Consider the following 24,247-nt stretch of genomic DNA (forward strand, 5'->3'; position numbering starts at 1 on the left):
CTTTCCTGTAAAGTGAAGAACCAGAACACCTGGGCGGTAATTCACACTGACTTTCCTTCTCCTGTAAAGAGCACTTGGCTCCAGCGAGAGTTCAGGGCTCCCTGAGAATTTAGCTGGTGGGGATCTGTTCCCGTGCCACATAGACTAAGAAGACTTCGACACAGTCTGGCTGCCTGGTGGGGCTGGTGGGACATGAATGTTCATGCCATGTAAGTGCCTGTAGCTGACTCAATCTGTCCCAATTCTCCCACTTCCATGGGTGATCAAGGAGGTGTTGAACAGGAAGGCAACTGCACTCTTCTCTGGAGGCTACTTCCCTTGCACCCCACTCTCCCCAAGTCACTTGGGTAGACAGACTAGAGTCAGCCCAAAGGAAGAACTGCAACATAATCTGTGAGCTGCCCAGAAGAGCTAAGATCTACAATTAATTTTTGTTTGTGCTTGGGACATACCCAGTTATGCTGAAAGCTTACTCCTGCCTTTGCATTCAGGGAGCAGTCCTCGAAGGGCACAGGAGACCAAATGGAGTCCCAGGAATTGAACACGGGTCATCTGCGTGCAAGGCAAGTGCCCCACCCGCTACAGTCCTGAGATCTACTTCTTTTGGTGGGACCCACTTCTCCCACCTACAACGAAGCCCGTCAAGGGAAAGCCCCATTTTCCAAGCACTGCTTCAGCCCCTGCTGAAGGGGGTGATCTCCAGGCAGAGCTGCAGCCTCAGAGAAGGTTGGGAAAGACAGCACTGACCCCGGTGTCCTCGCGTGCTCTTCACCACGACCGGATAGCCCAAGGACTCGGCTTCATCGATCATTTTGGAAAAGTCTTCATGCCCACCTGCCAGGAAAGGGTGAGAGTTAGTGACGGCGAGGCTGATGGTCTGTCCCAGCCCTGTCTCTGTCTTTCTGATGAAAAGCCACTCAAATCCTTCAACCCAACAGACAAGCATCATGTAGCTGAAGTACAAAAGAGGTGAGTGCAGGAAGCTCAGGAAACCAAAACTTATCAAGCTCTTGTAGGTGTTAAAGGCTGCACAGACTAAGGCACATAATCTCACTGGCACTAGGAGACAGAAGTGGGTGTGGTTATCAATCACTTCAGTTTAGTGGTTCGTTCTGTTGGGTTTTATTATTTTTGGGGGGGCGGGGGGAACATTGGCAGTACTTGGGAAAATACTCCTGGCTCTGTTCTCGGGGCTTGCTTTTGGCACTAGAGGGGCACAAAATGCTGGGGGTTGAACCCAGGACCCACATGCAAGGCATGTGCTCAGTCAGCTGAGCTCCTGCTCGAGCCCAGTGTTTAGTAGTTTGCTGTGCAGCATTAGACTCCAATATCCAAAGAAATCAATCAAACCTGAGGATTTGTCTCATCCAAAATTTAGGTCTAAATTGAAAGCGTGAATTGCTCCACTAGGTCTCTTTCAGTATTAATCAGGAAAAAAAAAACACGGATATACATTTCAATCTCCCAATTATTTTACAAACATTCCTTGATTTACATCTTTGGGAAGAGCCATTATTTATCTAACACAGGCGGTATTGTCATTTGTCATTTTTTTGCAAAAACAAAATATTCTGTGTAATCTTTTTTTTTTTTTTTTTTTGGTGGGGTGTTGGTGGTTGGGGTCAAACCTGGTGATGCTCAGGGGTTATGCTGGTTTTGTACTCAGGAATTATTCCTGACAGTGCTCAGGGGACCATATGGGATGCCAGAGATCAAACTTAAGTTGGCTATATGCAAGGTAAGTGCTCTACCTGCTGTACTATCTCTCCAGCCCCCAAATTCTGAGTAATCTTAGTAAGACCTGTCTTAACAAAAGTAGCTGATGCCTAAACGAGGTCCTTCTTAGAGGTGGTACTGAAAGGTGGTAAAGTGTTAAATATGAAAATTTATATATAGAGTATTTCTCTGGATAGAGAGAGAGAGAGAGAGAAGCAGACTGGTGGGCAGAAGGCAATGGGGGGCGGGAACTGGTGGAGAGAAGTGGGCACTAGTAAAGGGAGTGGTTTTGCCTCCACTGCATGCTTGAAACCCAATCACGAATAACTTTGTCCTTTTATGGTGACTATTTAAAAAAGAGAGAGAGCTTTGTCTTAACCTCTCTTTAATTTGACTATTATTATTTTCTTGTTTTGTTGGGGTGGAGGTTGAGGCCGCACCTGGCAGTGCTGAGAGCTGCTCCAGGCTCTGTGCGTGGAGAGCACTCACAGCGGTGCTTAGAAGAACAGGTGAGGCCAGGGACTGAACTTACGCCAAGCATGTCCCCCAGTCCACTAAGCTATCTCCCCAGTCCTATTTCGTTTGTTATTGTGGGAAAATACACAAAATATCAAGTTGGCACTTTAACTATTTTAGGTGTACAGTTCAACCCTCTCTTCATATTCTGAGTAATCTTCATTCAACAGAATGCGGTTTCCAAGCCTTACCTGTGCATCTTTTAGCAACTACAGACTCACTTTTCTGTGCCTACCTGCAGACACCACAGACTCCTCAGTCAGAAATATGTTCACCTGCAATTACCACACACCAAGCTATTTCTCCTTCCCAGGGTGTCCAGACTCAGCTGCCCAAATCAGAAACCACAGTCACCCTTGATTCTCCCTACCTCTCTCATCCAATTAATTACTATATCCTATTATTTCTATCTCCTTTGTAATTACTGAGTGTTTACTTATCTTCATTCTTACTATGGCCACCTTAGTTTTGACCATCACTGTTCATCTGAACTACTTTAAAAGCTGAACTGGGGTTGGCTAATATGCAAGGCCAGTGCCTTCCCTCATATTAACTCTCTGGCCCACTTTCCAGTTTCTTATCTCAACTCTAACTCCTTTAGGGTCTATATACAACTACTTTCTTTCTTTGTTGTTTTTGGGTCACACCTGGCAGTGTTCAGGGTTTACTCCTGGTTCTGCATTCAAGGACCAATCTTGGCAGGCTTGGAGGACCATATGTGGTGCTAAGGATTGCACCTGGGTCAGCCATGTTCAAGGCAAGCACCCTGCCCGCTGTACTATAACTCCAACCCTTCGAAGTGCTCTCAACTCCACTAACTGGGTAAGACTGCCCTTGCCTTCAGGCCTTTCTGTATCCTGTTCACTGTTTTAGGGATAGACAACATCTGCTTGCTTTAGATAGCAACTTTCAAGAAGTCTTCCCAATACATTCTAAACAATAGGTGCTCTATTTATAACAACAACCACAACAAACTTTTTATTGATATTCTGTGATTTACAATACTGTTTATGAATGTTTTCCACGCTTACCAGGAGCTCTCTTCATGTATCCTATTCCCCCTTGCACTACATCTTACCATGACATTGATTACATGGCACTGAATTGCCTCTGATGGACGGGGAATACTTTAAGGACATGCTACTCTATTCTCTTACTTAGGGCTATGGCCCAGGGACTAGTCTGGTAGTTGGCTGGTACCACAAACATATTTAAGAAATATGTAAAAGAGAGAAAGAAGCTAAGACATTTTAAACAAATGAATGACCCTGATAAAGACTCAAAATCTTGAAGGCTGTGAGATAGTACAGGGGTTAAGTTGTGTGCCTTACATGCAGCCAACCCCAGGTTGGTCCCCTGAACCACATTGGGTCCCCAACCATCATTGCCAGGTGCAATCCTACAAGTCCCCAAGGGAATCCTACAGCCTCTGATAACAATGCATTTTGGACTTACAGAGATTTGGGGGGCATTTTTTTGTTTGTTTTGTTTTTTGGGTATTCCCCAGGGAATTAATTGCAAGCCCTAAGGACCAATGTACTCTTGGGCCCTAGCACTGAACTGCTAGTCAAACTGGCCAAGTATCACAGAAGGAATGGTGCTGAGGAAGGTGTGGGAGGTAGGAGGGTGAGGGGAAGGCAGGAAGAAAAGGGTGGGGGCAGGCGGAAACACCTAAGTCTTCTGAGCACTGCTTGAGAGACCCTGCAAAAGGAAAAAAATACGAATCATCTAAAATCAACAACCCCCATTGAAATCCACACAGGTGCAAACCAACGTTACCTCCATAATGAGGAAAACCAATGCCCTGCTCCCCAGGGAGGAAGCAGAGAGGCAGGTGCTCGGGAGGGTAAGTTCCAAGTCCCACTCCAGAAGACTCACCATAAGAGAAGGTGTCTGGCATGGGGACACCGTGTCCCGCCAGCTCTTGGAATGTCCAGAATTTGTTTATGCAGTTCAAAATGCTCTGCGGGCGGTTGACCAGGCGGCAGCCCAACTTCTCCAGGTGCCGCAGGACTGTGATGTCACTGTCGGACTGCACTAAGGGGGTGGGCACCCGAACCAGCACCACGTCGGGGAAAGTGGTCAGCGTCTTCTGGTTCAGCTGGAGGCCTGCAAGCGAAGGACAGCAGTGAGCGCGGGGCTCTGTCGGGCCCACGAGCGGAAACGGTTCCAACAGTTTCCTCAAGACTGAAGCCCTAGGAAGCCAGTCTTGAAAATGTCACTTGGAAATCCTGTTGCCATGAGAAATGACAGTCAGCCAGACGCACTAATCAATGGCACAGCGAGGTTATGAGGAGATACAAAAAGAAGGTGGGGGTGGGGCGCAGGAAGCAGCAAGTTAAGAACGGTCTGAGTTAGAAGGGTCTTCAGGAGCTGATGTATCAGCACTGACCCCCCACATAAGCACTAGATTAGCGCCTGTAGCAGCAGCAGGAGGTTGGAGGCAATCAAATGGAAACAGGGAAGCTCACTTAAGGAGTTTCTATTCTTTTTTTTATTTGTTTAGTGAAGCAAAACTTGAGGGGTGGGGGAGAGATGTGTGTTTAGGGAACATGGGCTTCCCCAGAGTGGAAAGGTCACTACTTTTTTCTTAGGACTCTGCTTTTGTTTTTTTTCTCTTTTTTTTTGGTGGGGGGAGGGACACACCAAGTGAGCTCAGGGGTTTGCCTCTGTGCTCAGGAACTACTTCTGATGGTAATCGGGGTACTATAGGATGCTGGTGGTGGAACCCAGATTGGCTGCATGCAAGGCAAGCACCCCACCCTGTGTATTAACTCTCCAGTTCAGGACTCAGTCTTTAACAACAGGAGTAGAACTGGGGGTGGAGAGAGAACTCAATGAGCTGGAGTTCAAGCACTGCTTGGCAGAGGCCTGGGGTTCTATTCCCCACACCCAATGGCCCCCTGAGTACCACCAGAAGTCAAGTTGGGAGTAGTGCCTGATCACTACTACAGGTGGACCCAAAACTACTGAAGCCAGGGAGGAATCTCTTTAGAATATTATAACACCATTTAACTACTTTTAATGAATTTTAAATACTTTAAATGAAAAAAAAGATAAATGGAAAACAGAAACTCAAGAAACAAAATTACAAATACAGGTTAGAAAAAGCCAGAAGAAAATAATATTTTAAGAGTGGGTAAAGGGGGGCTGGAGCAATAGCACAGCGGGTAGGGGGTTTGCCTTGCACGCGGCCGACCCAGGTTCGATCCCCGGCATCCCATATGGCCCCCCAAGCACCTCCAGGAGTAATTCCTGAGTGCAAAGCCAGGAGTAACCCCTGAGCATTGCTGGGTGTGACCCAAAAAGCAAAAAAAAAAAAAAAGAGTGGGTAAAGGAATTATAGGTGATTTCTTACTTTGTACTTATTTTGTGTTTTCCAAAATATGTCCAAGTACATATTACCCTTCTATGGAAAAAAAAAGGACTAAAAAATTAATCAAGCTACTAAAACTGGATTCCCTATAAAGCCAAATTAGAAAATAGCCAAAGCAATGGATCCATACAGGGAAAGGACTTGAGCCACACTGCACTGGCTAAGCCAAGAGATTAGTCTCAGGCCAGGGCTGCAGTTTTCAAGTGAAGTAATGATTGTTCTAGTGCCTGATCCATAACAGGCACTTCATGTTTCTTTAATTTCCAAATGCTGTAGGAGAGACCGACTTGGACTCAACCAATGGGGCTACTTTGCTACTGCCTGGCACGGAATGGACTTGGGCTCTCTGCTCACTCGGAAGGGCACAGAGGGAAGGAAAGAGGGGAGAGGGCTGCAGATATCTGTGAGTCCCCTCCTTCCCGCTCTCATCTCTATGGTTCAGACTCCTGGGAGCCATTACTCAACCAGGCATGGAAAGGGCAGTGACAAGTGAGTTCAGATTGAGTCTCTAGAGTTCTCGAAAGAAAACGTTTCCAATACAGTTTCAGAGTCATTTCTCATAGGCTTTTACCAAAAGTACCTATTTCAAAGATGATATACTGCCCATTTTAACTCCAAGAAAATAAAAGGTGCTAATGAAATTAGGATTTGTCCATCAGGAAATGTATAATATCAACACAAAAATATCAACACACACACACACAAACCCTAAGCAAAACAGAAGCCAAACAAACAAAATAGAAAAGCTACAAAACTGCCAGAAGGCTTCAGCCGGCACTATTTCCCCTCCCTCTAGAAGATTCATCAATTTGAAAGGGGGGAGGAGTAGGCATAATCATTAAGGTTAACTTCTTTTAGTATTTCTGCAGACACGTGCAACTGAGGAACTACAACATAATTCTCCGGGATGTTGATAAAGACCATTTAGGTTATCTTCACTTTGCCAAAAGAAAACACTATTATTTATATTGTTAGCCGCTTTATTTACACATTTGATACTCACAGTCCCTGGGAGAAATAATAGGAGAGGAAAGAAAAAGAAAGGAAACCAGGCTTCATGGCCTGGAAATGGGTAGGAAAAGAAGGAAAAGTATTCAGGTTGGTGGAAATGATAAGTATATACAGAAAACTTGGTGGCATTGAGGGGCGGGGGGAGGGAGGGGATAAAGCAACAGCCAGGACATCGCATCATGAGAAACTATATGTAAAAAAGGCTTTGAAAAACCACAGAACGCTACACATATGTAAGGCACTGGCACTGTTATTGCACAGACACTCCACGAAGCAAGGTAAGACAATTCATGGAGATTTAACCATCAGATGAGAAGAATGACTTTGCAACAGAAAAGTAGCCTAGAGAAATGAGAAGCAGCAGAAACATCTGGCTGTTAAATTCCAGCACGAGTCCACAGACACACAGTTAAACTTCTAAATGGGAAGAATAGACTTCCGTCATTTCTGGAAATACCAACCACGAGTAGACAGAGACAGCTCAGCCTCGACAAGCAGTCACATATACCTAGGAAGTCTTACCAGGACTTCATCTCTCTTCTCCAAAGGTTAATCTTTGGGCCTGGCTCATTCCAACTGAAGCCTTTAATAAACGAAGAATGGAATGGGTTAATGAAAAGGCTCTAGCAAGCTGTTAGACAGATCTGGTCTCTGCGCTGACTGTCCAGCGTCACTCAGAGGGACACGGTGGATTCAGGGCTACATCTGCACACATTGTCCACTGGCACAGCTCTGGCATCCTTGTTATGGGCAGCTTCCTTTGTCTTCTGTTCCTCCCTGTTCTCTGGTGCTTCCGCAGCTGCATCTCAAGTTAGACCAGGCTTCAGTGGGAGCCAAAGTTCCACCTGGTCATAGTCAAGAGTTTGTGTTTAAGACTGCCCTGGATCAATCTGCCCATGAACTCATTTCTGTTTGTTTGTTTTGGGGCCACACCTGGCGATGTTCAGGGGTAACTTCTAACACTGCACTCAAGAATTTCTCCATTGGGGTCCATATGGGATGCCAGGGATCAAACCTGGGTCAGCCGCACGCAAGGCAAACACTTTATTCACGGTATAATCACTGTCTCCTATGACATCTTTAACCACTTAAGTAATCTCCGTCTTTCTCCCCATTAATACCACCCCTTGAGAAAAGACCCAAAGGACTGAGAGATAATACAGGAGGTAAGGCTTAAGGTATGTGTGCCCTGCATATGGCCTACCCCAGTTTGATCCCTGGTTCCTATGATCCCCCAATCATCACCAGAATTACTCCTAGAGGTTCCTTCCCCATCACTGCCACAGTGGTCCAGTTATTCCCCAGCACAAGGACCCATGCAGCATTGTATCCCTTTGGGACCTTCTCATCACACACACACACACACACACACACAAACACAGACCTGAAAAACTGGATGCAGAATGGGGTTTAATGTTTCACCTTTTCCAGGACCTTTAATATTTTTATGGCAATCTACAGTCCTCAAGGCAGAGGAATGAAGTGCTAGTATGGAACACTGAGGAGGGCAGGATTCTGCTTGGCAGTCAGCAAACGGAAGGGCAGCTCAACAGGCGGGGAACTTACTCTCAAACCGAAAGGGATTTCCTTTCAGGCATATGGAGACGAGGGAGAAGGGTGGTGGGGAGTTGCTTCCGGAATACTTCACATTTTACTATTGAGTCTCAAACCACTTTCTCTTCATTAAAATGATCACTCTGTCCCCAAACAGGTCAATTAGATAACAGAAAAAAAAGAGTCTCACCCCAAACTAGCTAGTAGAGTGATCAATAGTCCACATGGTGATGTGGGCACTGCTATTTGTGTTTCTTGCCATCTGGCAGCTTCAGTAAATCAGTCCTATTTTTTCAACAAATAGAAATTATTGTTGTTATTATTATTTTTTGCTTTTTTGGGCTATACCCGGCGATGCACAGGGGTTACTCCTGGCTCATGTACTCAGGAATTATTCCTGGAGGTGCTCGGGGGACCATATGGGATGCTGGAAATCAAACCCGGGTCGGCCGCGTGCAAGGCAAACGCCCTACCTGCTTTGCTATTGCTCCAGTCCCAACAAATATAAATTAAAAGTTTGAAAGTATCACTGTCACTGTATCACTGTTATCCCGTTGTTCATTGATTTGCTCGAGCGGGCACCAGTAATGTCTCCATTTGTCTCAACCCTGAGATTTTAGCAGCCTCCTCTTACTTGTTCTTCCCAATGGTGCCGTATTGGGGGCTCTTTCAGGTTCAGGGAAATGAAACCCATTATTGTTACTGTTTTTGGCATATTGAATATGCCATAGGGAGCTTGCCAGGCTCTGCCGTGTGAGCAGGATACTCTTGGTAGCTTACAGGGTTCTTTGAGAGGGATGGAGAACGTATATAAGAGAATACAAGCAAGTATGTTAAAACCAAATACATGTGTGTTGCTTTAGGTACATCAGTGGGCTAGAGTATAAGAGGTCACACAGCAGCTTCCAGGAGCTTTGTTTTATAGTCTCTGGATCTTGGCTGTTGATGGGATTACATGGCACTGGGGGTAGTTTGTGGGTGTGGATGCCAAGCTACTGGAAAATGGGGGATCTGGGTGGAGGAGTCCCAGACCCGATCCTCGTGGGCTTGGAGATCTCAGCCCCAGGTCCCACATACCTGGGTTCCTCTGCCAGTTCCTTCATGGTGAGGCTCGTCAGTATTAATATGCTAAATTAATTTTAAACTCTATGACATTTCCCCTTCCTATTTAGCAAACCAATTTAACTGACTACTGTACATATTTGGTGGCAGCATCTGTCCAATGTGACATCCAAGTGGGAGCTACCAGTGACACACGCTGGAGGGCAGTGTACGTGAAATCAACCTATAAAATAATTTCTCCATATCACTTCTAGAAAGAATGACCGACTTCCATGGATAATTATATCCTGAATTTCTTTTGAAGTTTATTATTTACTTTTGGAAATATTTGGGAGGGAGAGATTGGGTCACACCTGGCACTGCTCACGGGTATTTCTGGCTCTGTGCTCATGAGTGACCCCTGGTGGTGCCCTGGGGCCCATATGCAGTGCCAGATATTTGAACCAGGACAGCAGTGAAACAAGACAAGCATCTCAATCCTTATACTATCTGTCCAGCCCCTGGAAATACTTTCATGTATTAAAAAACAAGATATAAAAGTGAAAAACATATCAGACTTTTTAACCTACATATCAGGATTTTGTTAATCCTAAAAAGTAGAATTTCCCATATGTATATGCAAATGGTAATGAGCTCTATAATACAAAGAAATTTATTTAGAAATAATTAAATTATTCTCGGAAAGAACAGTGCCAAATATTAAAACCATTTTCATCCGTCAAACTAATAGAAGTAGAGGCAGGGATATGAAAAGTAGTCATTGGGCTGGAGAGAGGGAGAGCTGGGGTTGAGGCACTTGCCTTGAATGCAGCTGACCCTGATTTGAATCATTGGTGCCACATATGGTCCCCTGAGTACAGCCAGGGTCACTCCTAAGTACAGAGCCAAATATAGCACCTAAGAATCACCAGGTATGGCCCAAATCACTTCTTCCTTCTTCCAAATGTAGCATTTGGCTACATTTTAATTAAATATCTTTTGTGCTTTAATTCATTTGCTAAGAACTTTCATATATATTATCTAATTTAAAGATGTCTTGGAAAAGGGTCCTTGCAATAGTAACCATCCTCCTAACATGTACACCTGTAGCATTCAGGTATGTGCATACACACATATTCTCTTTCCATACACACACACACACACACAAAAAAAAAAGCTTCACAAAGGTAGGGAAATAGCTCAGTGGCCAGGAGTGCATGTGTACATGTGCTGGGACCCAAGTTCAAACTCTGGAACTACAAGGATGTAACCTAGAGTCCCCTATCACCCTAGATGTGGCCCTGAAGGCCCCCTAGGAACTACTGGGATAGCCCTGGTGTTCCCTGGCACCACAGGGTCCAAGAGGCTCTTCGATGTCAGACCTGCACATTGACCTGCCCAGAGTATTTAGACACTGCATTGCCTGACCCAGGTGAGTCCCTAGATCATTGCTTTGAGCCCCTCCCTGCAAAATACAAAATCTTCATGAGTAAAATGGGTCCTAATATATAAAAAAATACCTTAATGTACATAGGAAACAACAAAATTAAGCAGGACAGGGGAAGGGGGGGGGTTAGAGGGCTGGAGTATAAGCCCTAGTTGGACCCTCAGTACTTCCTGGACTCTAAAGCAACGCTAGATGTGGCTCAGGCAGCCCCTGAGCACAGCGGGGGTGGTTCCAGGAGGTCCCAGTACTGCCAGGCCTGAGCAGCACTGATCTGCAGAGCTCAAGTGTTGAACTGTTTGGCCTCGTTGGCCAAATATTGCTGAGAGAGACTCCCAGGACCTCCTGAGCAGAGCTGGAGAGGTCCTCCTCTCAAAACACTAAAATAAGCGGCTCCGGGAGGACCTCACTGACAGCAGCTTTCACACTCATCTAACCGTGGCTGGTAGCGTAGCACTCAACACCATCAGGAAAGAATTGACAATATAAAGTCAGTGGATGATCCATTGAGTGCTTCACATTATTGTGTTGTGTATCTGAGGAACCTGAGTCCCCTGAAATGTGATCTCACTCATCTTGGTCATTCTTCAGGTTTCCCTGCTTCTTATCTACCCCAGCATTTTCTCACAGGAAACTTATTTTTATTCTTTTTCTTAAAAAAAATTTTATTGAATCACCATGTGAAAAGTTACAAAGCTTTCAGGCTGAAGTCTCAGTCATACAATGCTCAAACACCCATCCCTTCACCAGTGCACATATTCCACCACCAAGAACCCCAATATACCTCCCATCCCACCCTCCACCCCATGCCTGTGTAGCTGATGGTGTTCACTTTTCTTTCTCTTTATTTTGATTACATTCAATATTTCAACAGAAAAATCACTATTATTATTTGGAATTTTCCCCCAACAATCAGACCTGCCGAAAAGGCATCACTTGATAATTTGTTTTCCATTGCTGAGAATGAAGAGCATATGAGGTCATGCGGCCGCAACAGTGGCCGTGTGGTTTTGGATTTCTGGTATTTTAGCAATTAAGTCCAGAAAAATTTCTACCAGAAGTTGCATCATTGCAAGCTCGTACCTCTGTTTAGTGGGCCTTATAAGATGGCAGTCACCACGCCACCGGGAAAAAGAAAGGCCTAGAGAGAAAAACCTTTCCTCTCCTGGGACGGCATGGGGCTGTAGCTTAGTTCACAGTCTAGAGGCATTTCTTCAAGAAGCTGATGGGTGCCGAAAGTAGTCATTTGGCCTCCGGGATCATGGGCGTTCAGGAATGAAGGAGCCATTCATGTGCGGTGCTTGGAGTCACATCTGGGTGGAGAGCCCTTATTTTTATTCTTAATGATGTTCTTAAGGTGTTTTGTTTTAACATCTTAAAGATGTTCTTACCATTCCTCCTTTCTTTTCAAGTTCTTTGTTAAAGGCCCAAGGAAATCTCACCTCCGCCTCATTAAAATCTATAGTCATTATATGGCATTTTCTCTTCCCACCAGCTGCTATTTTGAGGTCACTGAATTCAATTTGGCCTTTATTGAACTGTTGGGAGGAGTCAGACACACTATTAAGCAGGAACACAAAGATAAACCAGGTGGTCTCTGACTACCAGGAGCTTAGAGCTTCCTTTGGGAGAAAGCTACAGATGTAACTGACATACTCATTTATTTGTTCACAATACACATCTATTGTTTCAAGCAAACAATTACTTAGCACCTCCTTTGGGCCAAGCCTTTAGTTTGGGTGTCTGCAGATATAAGTACAAGAGATTCATTAGGGTGGTTTGGGAAAGGGATATAGAAATAGAAGTATGATAACAAATGAGTGATTGCCTTGGGTCAGGGGGCTTAACCCTGGGCAATGGGGGCTTAATCCCGGCCACCACTCTCAAGAAACTATTTAAGACCCAAGCCTCAGGGGTTGGAGAGATCGCTCAGAATAGGTGACTACATGCCCAGCATGTGTGAGGCCCCAAGTTTCATCCCTGGCACTGTAGATATGTTCTTGGAGGCACCCAGTACTCCGCACTGAATCATCAGGCGGAGCACCATGAGGGGAGCCTATAATAAAACAAACATCAACAACAACACAACACATGCCTCAGTTACCCTCCCAATGCCCCCCCCCGCCCCGACACACACACACACACACACACACACACACACACAGTGGTGAGGGAGTTGGCTAGTTCTCATTTTTATACACCAGTGATGTCTTGGGAGGAGATCTGCTCCAGCAAGGCAGTATTAATTCTCTGGTTCTTCAGATCTACCATGTATATGCGAACCAAGTGGGCTCCTGGGAGCAGAGAGAGCCACCAGAGATTGGGGTCTGGTGGTTACGGAGTAGTCAAGAGGTAAAGAGAGCAAAAACCTCTGGAGGGCTGGGCATGGGGGTGAAGGGATGTAAGTAAGGGAAACAAGGAATGTTCCTGGAATGAAAGAAGACACTCGTCTGAGATCAGGGCCCTGAATGCTCTGTGCAGAGCACCGGGGTACTGAGAAGACTAATCAGGGGGGTTTGGGCAGGGGAAGGGGGAGCAAAGGACCCTGGTCCCAGTACAACGTAAGAAACGCCCCCTGAACAGACACAGGCATCAGGATGCAGCAGACACAGAGGAGGGAGCACTGAGGCCACAGTGTCTCGGGGCGAACACGGGAAGTTTCAGGAAGAGACTGTTAATTCATCAAGTCTCTGGGCTTGGAAGAAATGTTTGAAATTAGTCAATGCCCCATGTTGACCTCTCAAAAACAGACCTGTAGCAAAGGCAGGCGTCTCCTGAGCACTGAGCTCAGGGCTATCTTGAGGCAACTGTATTTCCAAAGGCATTTCAAGAAACTGAGGCAAAGTGAGGTAAAAGGCAATTATGGCAAAGTGGGTAGAGAGCTGGGCTCCTGTCAAGACTTGATTTAATTCTTTGCTGTCATTTAACAACCTCTCAGGACACAAACATTTCTCCAGGCCCTGCTTCCTCCCTCTATAATTAATGTGGGTCCCAGAACTCAGAAACTTTCCATCCTCTCTTATCCCATGTCACCATCAGGATCTGTCTTACAGCCACAAAGACAAATCTTGTCAAGTTCTTTCCCCTCCTCTCCCCCCAAACTCCCCAAGTCTCCAAGTCTCGTCACTTTTCTGACCTCTAAATGCCATATGGTTCCCACCCTGCTCCATAACGTCCCCTTCAGCTCCTTCCCACCTTGGCTGGACCAAATCGATCAGACTCCAATCTACGGGCAACACATGCCCTGTCCCCCACCTTTTCTGTCAGCATTCCCTTAATCTTTCTCTGAGTCCCCGAACCCCACCTCTCCCCAGTAACCATGCTTTCCCAACGGCCCTCTGGAGCCATGGTGAAGCCCCAGATACTCCCCGCCCTTCAGCTCCAGACTCGCCAACTCTCCCATGCCCCCATGGAGCTTGACGATGTCATCCTTAAGGAGAATTAATTCTCCCAATGCTCAAGGCTCTCGGTTCCTCCAAGGAGCTCTTCTACCATCCCACCTTAGTTGCCATTCCCGGTCAATTTCTATATATTGTGCCAACATCATAATTCAAATATTCAATCACTATCTTTCTGGCCTGGTTCCCCACTCCATACATGCTTTGCCTCCACTACGAATGATCATGCCTGAGTCCCCTGTCTTTTCACTGTCTCTCATTCCCCCTTCCTACCTGGGCTACTTTTCTTAGCCTATTAAATTCCATAGTCAAGTACCATAGCAAGAGCCCGAATCTGATACCCAGGTTCCAGCAAGGCTGGTTCTGGTGAGAACCCTCTTTCTGGCTTGAAGACAAATTGCTTCTTGCTCTGTGCTCACATGGCAGAGCACAAGCAAGCAAGTTCGCTAGTCTTTTATAAGAGTGCTAATCCCATCCTGAGGATCCCTCTCTCTTGACCTCATCTACCTCTCAAAGATCCCATTTCCAAATGCATTAACATTGAGGGTTGGGGTTGGGAGTAACCCTCAATCCAGAACAAGCTCCCAGCCCACTGTTTACTCTGTCCCTCACAAAGCTGCTAAGACAGTGTCTGATCACTGTTTCCAACCCTCACTGCAAGGGCTCTAAATCCTTATAACCGAGTTGAATGGCAATTTTTTTTTCTTTTTAGGTCACACCCGGCAATGCTCAGGGGTTACTCCTGGCTCTGCACTCAGGAATTACTCCTGGCAGTGCTCAGGGGACCATATGGGATGCTGGGAATTGAACTCAGGTCGGCTGTGTGCAAGGCAAATGCCCCACCCGCTGTACTATTGCTCCAGCCCCTCAATGGCAAATTTTTCTCCTTCCCCTTTCTTGATCTGTCAGCTACAGTTTACATCTGCCTGATGTAAACCTCTTTTTGTTTGTTTGTTTTGGGACCACATCTAGCAATGCTCAGTGTTGCACACAAGAAATACTTCTGGTGGTACTCAGGGGATGCTCATAGAGGATGCTGGGGATTGAGCCCAGGTGTCTGAGCGACACTCTACCTGCTGTACTATCACTCCAGCCCCAACCTGTTTCTTCTGCAAGTATTGAGGAACTTACAGGAATAATGGTTCTTGCCCCATTTGGCTTCCAGACCCACCCACACACTTGAGAATTTCCCAGTGTCTTTTACTGAGGTTTCTATGATTTCTCCTTCTGTCTCCCAGGACTAAACACTGGATTGCCCCAGAGCTCAGTCTTCAGACCTCTTCTCTTTGCTGTTTCCAGGACAGTCGCTCCCTTGGTGATTGTCTAGAGAAGCTCCTGTTCTATACCTACAGGCCAGAACTTTCCCAGGTTCCCATCAATATGATAAACTGCCTACTTGGCACTTCCATGTGGATAGCGAAACAGACATCTCAGATTGAGTCCTGACCCACACCCTCTGTCCAACCGTACTCCTCTCATTCTTTCCACCAGTAAATGGAAACCTGTATTCATCCAACTACTCAGGCCAAATTCTTTGGAGCCCACCCTGAGTTGTCTTTCTTGAACACTCAACATCTACACTAACGGGAAAAGATTGACAATCTTGTCTTCAAAATAGATCTGAAATCCAGTCATTCTTCACCTCCTCCCCAGAACTCACTCTAGTCCATTACTCACCACCTCTCTCCTGAATTGTGGCAAGCGCTTCCAAAGCAACCACCCTGCTTTTGCTTTTACCACCAACAGCCTAGACTCAACAGCGACAGTCAGAATGACACTGTAAACTTAAGTCAACCAAAGGCAAGCCATGTCCTTCTCTGGGACCCTTCTCTGCTCCCTCCCTACCCCCTGGCTCCTCCAGAGTCAAAGTCCTCCCATGACCCACATTTGATCTACCTGCTTCCCCTGCCCATCTCTGACCTCTACCAATGCATGACTCTAGACTCACTCTGCTCTGGCCACATCAGTCCCTCTGCCACTGCCTTTCACTTCAACAACTCTACTCCCGAGTATCTAAATGGCTTGCTTAATCATGCTTCTTCTGGGTAAGAAGCACCTCAGCCACATCATCTAAAACAACGATCCCCACCCCAACCTCAGAAATGTTCTCTCCTCCTTCCCTGCTTTTTCTGCCTCCTTTAGCCCTTTCCACCAGCACACTGTATCTTGTACCAGTCCTGTTTGTATTCCAACTACTTTATCTAAAATGTAATCTTGAGAGGCAGGTAATGCTGCTTGTTCTGTTCTAGTTCCTGGAACAATACTTTATATCCAGATACATGCAGCCGAGCACTCTGACTGAATGAATGGAGTTATAATAATGAGGGTGGGGATTGTTCTTTCTCCATTATACCTCCAGCACAAAACACAATGTCTGGCATTTGATGTTTGTTAACTGAAATAAGATGAACAGCATTGTTGTGAAGATTGAGACATAAAAGATACTAAAGTATTAATAATAGGGTTACAGGAATAAAGAACCATTATTCCTGTGAGTTGAGTTCCTCAATGCCAAGTACTTTAATTTATCACTCTTTTAGAGAAGGAAATTAAGCTACATTTTAACAGTGAAGGACCACACAGAAACAGAAACTTTCCAATCATGTTGTACATTTACATTAAGACAAGAGAGAGAGAGAGAGAGAGAGAGAGAGAGAGAGAGAGAGAGAGAGAAGAAATGTGCCTGCCATAGAGGTAAGTGAGGGCAAAGGGGAGGAGAAGGGAAGTTAGGAACATTGGTGGTGGGAAATGTACACTAGTGAAGGGATGAGTGTTAGAATATTGTATATGACTGAAATCCAATCATGAACAGCTTTGTAACTATGACAAAAGAGATAATTGAACTTTAAAAACTTAAAAAAAAGTAAAAAATCACTTTTGCGGGGGGCTGGAGACACAGTACAGTTGGTAGGGTGTCTTGTACATGGCCAACCCACATTCAATCTCCGACACCCCATAGGGTACTCCAAGAACCACCAGCTGTAATGTCTGAGTGCTTAGTCAGTAGTACCATGAGCATCACTGGGAAACAAAACAAAAGCAAAAAAATGAAATAAAAATCATTCTTTTAAGTGGGGGAAAAGAAAATAATCACCAAGGTATTTTACCTTATGAAATAGGCAAGTGGATGAAGTGATCAGAGGGGCTGGCATAGGGAGGCTAGCACAGAGGTACCTGAAGTCAGTGGACTCCCTGCAAGGTGTGGTAAGGAGGTGTGGATGGATAAGGAGGAAATCGATCTCTGATACTGAATTGTTCCTTTAATGTTCTTTGCAAATAATGCAATTTTTTACGAACAAAAGATGTGTGGCAACCTTACGTCAAACCATTTTTTATTTTGTATCTGTATCTCATTTAACTAAGGCAGGCACACTGTTTTAGATCTAATGTTATTAGACTTAATAGTGTACACAGTCTAGGATACACATAACTTTTTTGTTTGGTTAGCTTTATTGGGGTTTTTTTTTGTTGTTTTTTTGAATCACATCCAGCAATACTCAAGGGCTATTTCCAGCTCTGGGCTTGGAGTCACTCCTTGTGGTGCTGGAGGACCGTGTGGTCCTGGGGATGACTCCAGGCCACTAACATGTTAAACATGTGCTCAGACCATTGAGCTCTTTCTCCAGCCTCTAAATGTAACTTGTTTGGGGGCCACACCTAGTGGTAGTCAGGGCTTACTCCTGGCTCTGTGCTCAGGAGTCATTCCTGGTGGTGCTCAGAGGACCATGTGTGGCATCAGAGATGGAACAGTTAGCTGTGTGCAAGGCAAGTGCCTTACCTGCTGTACTATCACTTCAGCTCCAAACATAACTTTTTATATGCATTGGGAAATAAAAATTCATATGACTCACTTTGCCATGATATTTGTTTTATTGGGGTGATCTAGGAACCTATATCTGGCAAGCCTAACAAATTTGATGAAAGTGTTACGGTAGCAAAAACCAATTTATAATTCGGACTTCGAGCTGCACTAAGCATGCCAAAATCTGCTTCTACAACTTTTTCCAATACAGTTCATGAGGACTTCCCCTTAAAAGACTACTGTTAGAAATATATGCTGAGCATCTGATTTATCCTTGGTCTATGTGATATAAACACGGACCCAGGAGTCAGCATTCCAGTCTGTCAGGAAACACTATATAGGAACTGCTTCCATCCTCTCTCCGATCCTTTCACTGGCTACGTATGGTTGGTTTTTCCAATCACAAGGCGTCAGGCAGGCCAACCTCTATGGGCAAGGGTTAGCAAGGCAGGTTTCGCTAATGTATTCGTTCTAGTGTCCTTCATCCTCTGCTTAGTACCGGGAGGCCATCCTTTTTTCTTGCACCATTGTGCTGTTTTGAAGGCTGAGATAAGACTATTTCTTCATGGGAATTTTATTAGGATCCCTCCTCTGGAGGTCTTTTAAATCTCACCAGACTACTACCAAAAACCAAAACCAAAACACAGTTAAATGTACCCTTGTACACCTTAAAGACCCTGACCTAGAAACGGCGAGAGGGCCACCAAACTGAAGCTCTGAAAGTAAGCAAGGAATGCTGAATCATGCTGCTCCTGAGAAACAACTGTAAGACACTCACTGCTTCCAGGTCATTTCTTCTGCCTTGGGATCTGTCCCATATTTTGCGATTATATTTGTTTCTTGAGACAATTCATTCTAAAGACCTGTGGGTGGTCAAAGAAAACTGTGATTCTATTCTTACATAATGGCTTATTACCCAAACATTTAGGCATTCAATTCTAAGGTCCCAAGCACAGAGGTTAATTATAGTAAAAGTTTCATATGCTGCAAATTGACCTTTAATGCACTTCACTCTGTCACCCAAAAACATTGATTAAAGACCTACTATGTACCGGTTAGGGTGTGTACATATGAGAAATCCCAGTCATGAAGGGGTAGAGGCAAACCTTGTGAAACTGCTAAATTACAATTAAGCAGATAAATGCTATTTTAACAGGTACATGTGCAAGGTTGCTTGGCAGCATACGGAAGAGGGAGGAGGGCAGGGAGTTCAAGAAAGATTTGGTAGAGGTGAGTGACTTGGTCTGTATCTGAAGGATAAATAAAAGTTCTTCATGCAGGAAGGAGCTGGACCAGATGAGTATGTAAGAAAGAGGGATTTCAGAACCAGGCACATGAAAGCCGGTGTGCCCTGATACATGCAGTGGAGGGGAAGAGAAGAAACCTAGTGCTGAGGCCAGAATTAATATGTATTGGCTCTATATGTTCAGACACCCTTATCAATATTGATAAGAATATATAAAAAGAGCTACACCTATGCCTGGTACACAATATCTTTCTGTGACTATTACCATGTGCCTACTTTGCCACCATCTCCACCACCTTATCCCCAGGGTTGAGAGTAATAACTACTTGTTGAATGAATGCATAAAAGTCTGTGGCTTCTAAGAAGGAAACAGGATAGAAATGAAGGGGAGTTATTTTCCACAGGGTGGCTTCAGTCATCTGAAGGTCATTCCACTATTTCCAGTAGTTCCCCCCCCCACCAAATCTGTGCTGGGTTGGGTAAAAAATAATCATAAAGCATTACCTTTACTTGTATTAAAATAACTTTGATCTTTAATGCAAAACTTTTCATCTCAAGTCTGAACCCCACTTCCTGGCATAAACTGAAATCTTATCTCTAGATTTGGGTTTCTCCGAGCTTCACCAGAGGGAAGGTCATGATTCAACTTAAGCACCGCCTGCCCTGTCATCTACTCCTACCCTAATCTAAACACAGAAGGAAAAATAGCAAAGGTATAAAGGCTTTGAAAAGGTGGAACCTTGGGGCCAGAGATACAATACAGGGATTAAGGTACTTGCCTTGCACATGGCTGACCTCAGTTGGATTTCAGGTAGCACATATGGTCCCCCAGCACTGCCAGGATTGATCCTGAGCACAGAGCCAGGAACAGCTGCTAAAGACAGCTATGTAAGCCCCAACCCTAACCCACCCCCCAAGAAAAGAAAAGGTAGTACCTTCACTTACTTTGCAAAGCCACTGTCTAGTTTTCCTGTAATTCAATTCAGTATTCCTCTATTGTAAAGGAATTTACAGAATACAGCTGTCCTACAGCAGAAAATTGCCAAATCATGGGGCTACGGGTTCAAATCCCAGCATCCCATATGGTCCCCTGAGCACCGCCAGGGGTAATTCCTGAGTGCAGAGCCAGGAGTAACCCTTGTGCATCGCCAGGTGTGACCCAAAAACCAAAAAAAAAAAATCATGGGGCTAGAAATGAGGAGATAAGTTTTTCACATGTGAGGCTGTTCATCACTGGCACTGAGCAAGTGACTTCATCACTTTAGGAGTCAGATATTTAGCAGTCAGGAGTCACATATGTTTCTTTATTCATTCTGAAGTCTGCATTGAGTGCCTACTCTGTGTATGCATAAAGCACTATTCTAGTCATTTACAGAGTGGGACAAGGCAAATGAGCCCTGATGCTTCTATTTTGTAAATCAATCTACCACCATCCCCACCCCATCGGCCCACCTACCCAAATATACACATGGCAAATCTTTGGACTGTTGTAATTCAGGGGTAACCTAGGGGCTGGAGTACAGTGGGTAGGGAGTTTGCCTTGCACATGGCCAAACTGACTTCAATCCCCATATGGTCCGCCACGCACTGCCAGTTGTAATTCCTGAGAGCAGACCCAGAAGCAACCCCTGAGCATCACTGGGTATGAACCCCCCACCCAAGTAATCTAATAAGTTTGATGTGTTTTGATTTGTGGGTGGCTGCTTCTGAATTATCACACAAAACTAAAACTGCATTTAAAAAATAAGAACACATAATTTTTTAAGACCTATATTCAGCTTCCCATGGACCATGAAAATAACTGTGCATTTTCTTACAGTTCAAAAAGAAATAACTGCTGGTTTGTGACTAGACTGAAATGCACAGCAATTCTAGTAAAAATTAAATATTTTTAGATGAAATAAAATTAGATATTTCCTGCAGTTGCAAATTTAATTTTCTCCTTTTTTCATGGGTTGATCTTAATTTGTTTATATTTTGCTTGGGGGGCCACACTCGGACTGTGCAGAATTTACTCCTTTGTGCTCAGGAGGCTCAGGGAACCATCTGGGGTGCTGGGGACAGGTCAGCCTCCCACAAGGCAAGCGCCCTACCTGCTGTACTCTGCTCACCCAGGCTGGTCCTTTAAAATGGCACATCAGATCCCAGACTGAGAGCCTTCTCCCTACTCTTTCATAGAGAATCTGATGTGTTTAATAGGAGCAGGATGCGAAATTTGGGTTACACAGTTCAAAAAAAAGGGCATCTTTCTAAGTTATAAATTTAACACGTAAGTTAAATGAAGATCCAACAGACAGGAATGGGAGTGAAAAGACACATAGTAGCTCAGGCTCTGGCTGAGTAAAGGAGAGGAGACTGTCCCAGTGCAGAAGCGCTCCATAGATCAGGAGATCTGGAGGAACCTCAACTCCTAGTCCTATAAACAAGAAACCTGATATCGAAAGACATAAAGTGACTTGGCCAAAGCAAAGCTGAGATACTTGTGGGCCAAAAAGCTGTAATAAGAGCCCAGACCTGCAGATTCCCTGTTCAGGAATCAGTTCTACACGAATCGTGAGAGTTTAAGCAAGTTGGGGAGAAAGGGGCACCCCTTAGGATTGAAGACACTGTTTCAGACTAAATGTCAGATGCTCAAGAATTACAGTCTTCTCCAACAAGCTACACAACCTGATATTATTTACGAGGATTTAGCTAAATTTATGGATTAAAAAGAAACAAACATGCTACTTCTCTCTTAGCTACATCACATTCAGAATCACATTCAGAATCCGAGTCTTAAGTAACCTGCTCCCAATGGGGAATTCTTTCCTCACCCAACGAACAAATCATGAGTGTACTTAACCAGGAATGACTGAAGCCACAAACGGCACACCAAGAAGCACCTGAACGAGGCCCAACTTCCCACCTCCTTGGCTGAGGGAACCCCCCCCCCCCCCCCCCCCGCGCAAGTGGCAGGGGAGGTTCTTCCTAACCCACAGACTACTCAAGCCCGCGGTAAGAATAATCAACAGTCTCTAAAAACACACTTAACCTTCTGTGGTTGGGGTCAGGGGCGTTGATCACTTCTTACCCCAAAGACCTCTTGGACCTGCGGTGGAGAAGTCAGAGAGGACAGAACAGTTCATATCTGAACTACAGGCTTTTCTGCAATCGAACTTGAATACCTGTAGGAAGGAGGATGCGAGCAAGAAAACTCATCCCAGGTCTACTCTTCCGCATCCCATTCTTTCTCGGGTTTCCTAGTTGGGGAGTAACAGCCTGAGTCCCGGGAAACTTCTATAACCCTTCCTTCGTCCTGGTGGCGGTTTTGCACACGCAGCCTGGGTCTCCGTCGTTAAACGGACGGAGGGAGATGCCAAGGGGCTTTGCACATGGGGTTGGCCGCGTGGTTTTCCTCAGACCTCCAGGCGGTCGCAGGTGGACTCAGCCCCCCAAGTGGAAGAATCGCATCCCCCCCCCCCATCCCAGCAGCAGGATGGTCAAAGGCGGGGGTAGGGGGGCTGTCCAAGGGAGCGCTGAGCTAAGGGGGCTTGGCTCCAGCGCAGAGGTGCGGGGAGGGCAGAGGGTCCGGAGGAGACTTGGCGCGGGGGAGCCCGGCGCCCCCCCGCCCCCGGGCGCGCCTCACTCACCCAGGTGGCCGCCGACCACGGTGACGGCGATCTGGTCCATGAGCACCGCCCGGAAGCGCACGTCCTGCTCGGAGCAGCGCTGGCGGAGGGCGCGCAAGATCTGCACCTGCGGGTAGTCCTCGCGGATGCGCCGGTCGGTCAGGAACCAGAGCTGGGAGCACATGGCGACGGCCCCTCGGCGGGCGTCCCGGGCAGCGCGGCTCGGCTCCCGCTCGTGCGCCAGGCGCCTCTGCAGCCCTGACCCAGCGAATCTGCCGGCCCCTCGGCGCGGCCGCCGCCGTCCAGCCAATCAGCGCGCGGCGGAGGCGCGGGCCGCGCGGGCCGCTGCAGAGGCGGCCTCGGCGGGCGGCGCCCGGGAGGGGCGGCGGGGCCGGGGGGGTCGGGGGGGCCGGGGCGGCCGGGGCGGGGCACGTGGTCCCGGGCGGCCGGGAACCGCACGATCTGCACGGCGAGGCCGAGCGCGGGCATCCCGGGGCGGCCCGGGTCCCCGGTGGGCGTGACGCTGGCGACTAGGGTGCGGCTGCCGGAGAGGGAGGGGCCGGGGCGGCGGCCGGGCTGGGAGGAGGTCCCCGGTGACCCGCTAACTGGGCTTAGGGGGCACCTCCAAGGTGGCTCCAAGCACGCTGGGGCTGGAGGCTGGGCGGCCTCCCGCAGAGCCTTACGACCCCAGGGGCCTCCTGCTGGCCAAGGTCATCACCCAGGCGGGCCCCCAGATGGCCCCTGGTGTTGGAGCGCTGGCCAAATGCTGACCCGGAGCAGCGGGCGGGGACTAAGCGCCTTTTGGCTGCGGTCGGTCCGTGTTCAGTCGCGAACAGCTGCAGGTGCGTGTCTCGCGGTCTCGTAGTCTGGACCCCCCACAGCAAGCAGATCGCCCCTAATTTGCAGCGCTTAGGCACCCGGAGACCCTCGATGTGATGACCGCGTTGTTAAGACGCCTTCTAATCAGCACAAGCATTGCTGGTCTTCCCACCTGCCCGCCCACCCGATGCCCCGCCATCCAACTGAGTCATCTCTAAAACACCATCCTTGGTCCTAGCCAATTGTCTGCAAGCAACGATGTCAGGAGCCAGATATTTCTTTCTATATCTCCGCAAGACTGAAGCTAGCTTATCTTTGCACTTGCTCTTCCAGCTCATTGACATTCATAGCAAGGCTGGTTTTTTGGTTTTTGTTTTGTTTTGTTTTGCTTAGGGAAGCAACAGCAATTTCAAGGCATCCCAGCAACAATAGCTTATGGGGTAACCTACAGGCTTCGCTTCAAATAGTATGCACGTGTGTGCGTTCACCCACCTTCCATGCCTTTGAGAAAGTTCTGTCCTAAAGGAGTTTCAAGGATACCTTTTCCAAGTAATATAGAATCATTCCTTTGTGTTGCAAAATACCCTGCCTTCTCCCTAGGAATGTATTTCTTAAGTACTAGGGTCTTATGGTTGGTATCTTGTAGCCACCAAATTTTCTCTTCACCATTAACCATTTTCCTCTGATATATATTTTGTTCACCCTGATGCTCCCTA

General features: G+C 46.4%; 1 protein-coding gene across 1 annotated transcript in view; it reads right to left on the bottom strand.

Moving 5' to 3' along the window:
* RIMKLA (ribosomal modification protein rimK like family member A) overlaps positions 1–22,983 on the bottom strand; it is a 40,206-nt gene extending 17,223 nt beyond the window's left edge. Inside the window, exons 1-3 of the mRNA XM_004614202.2 lie at positions 22,734–22,983; positions 4,111–4,341; positions 748–834 (exon numbers count right to left, since the gene is read on the bottom strand). Of these exons, the coding sequence (XP_004614259.1) occupies positions 748–834; positions 4,111–4,341; positions 22,734–22,896 (481 nt within the window). The 5' untranslated portion in view covers positions 22,897–22,983. The remainder of the gene's footprint in view (positions 1–747; positions 835–4,110; positions 4,342–22,733) is intronic.
* Positions 22,984–24,247: the final 1,264 nt, after the last annotated feature.

This window comes from Sorex araneus, chromosome 5 (assembly GCF_027595985.1).
Source record: "Sorex araneus isolate mSorAra2 chromosome 5, mSorAra2.pri, whole genome shotgun sequence".
Taxonomy (NCBI): Eukaryota; Metazoa; Chordata; class Mammalia; order Eulipotyphla; family Soricidae; genus Sorex; species Sorex araneus.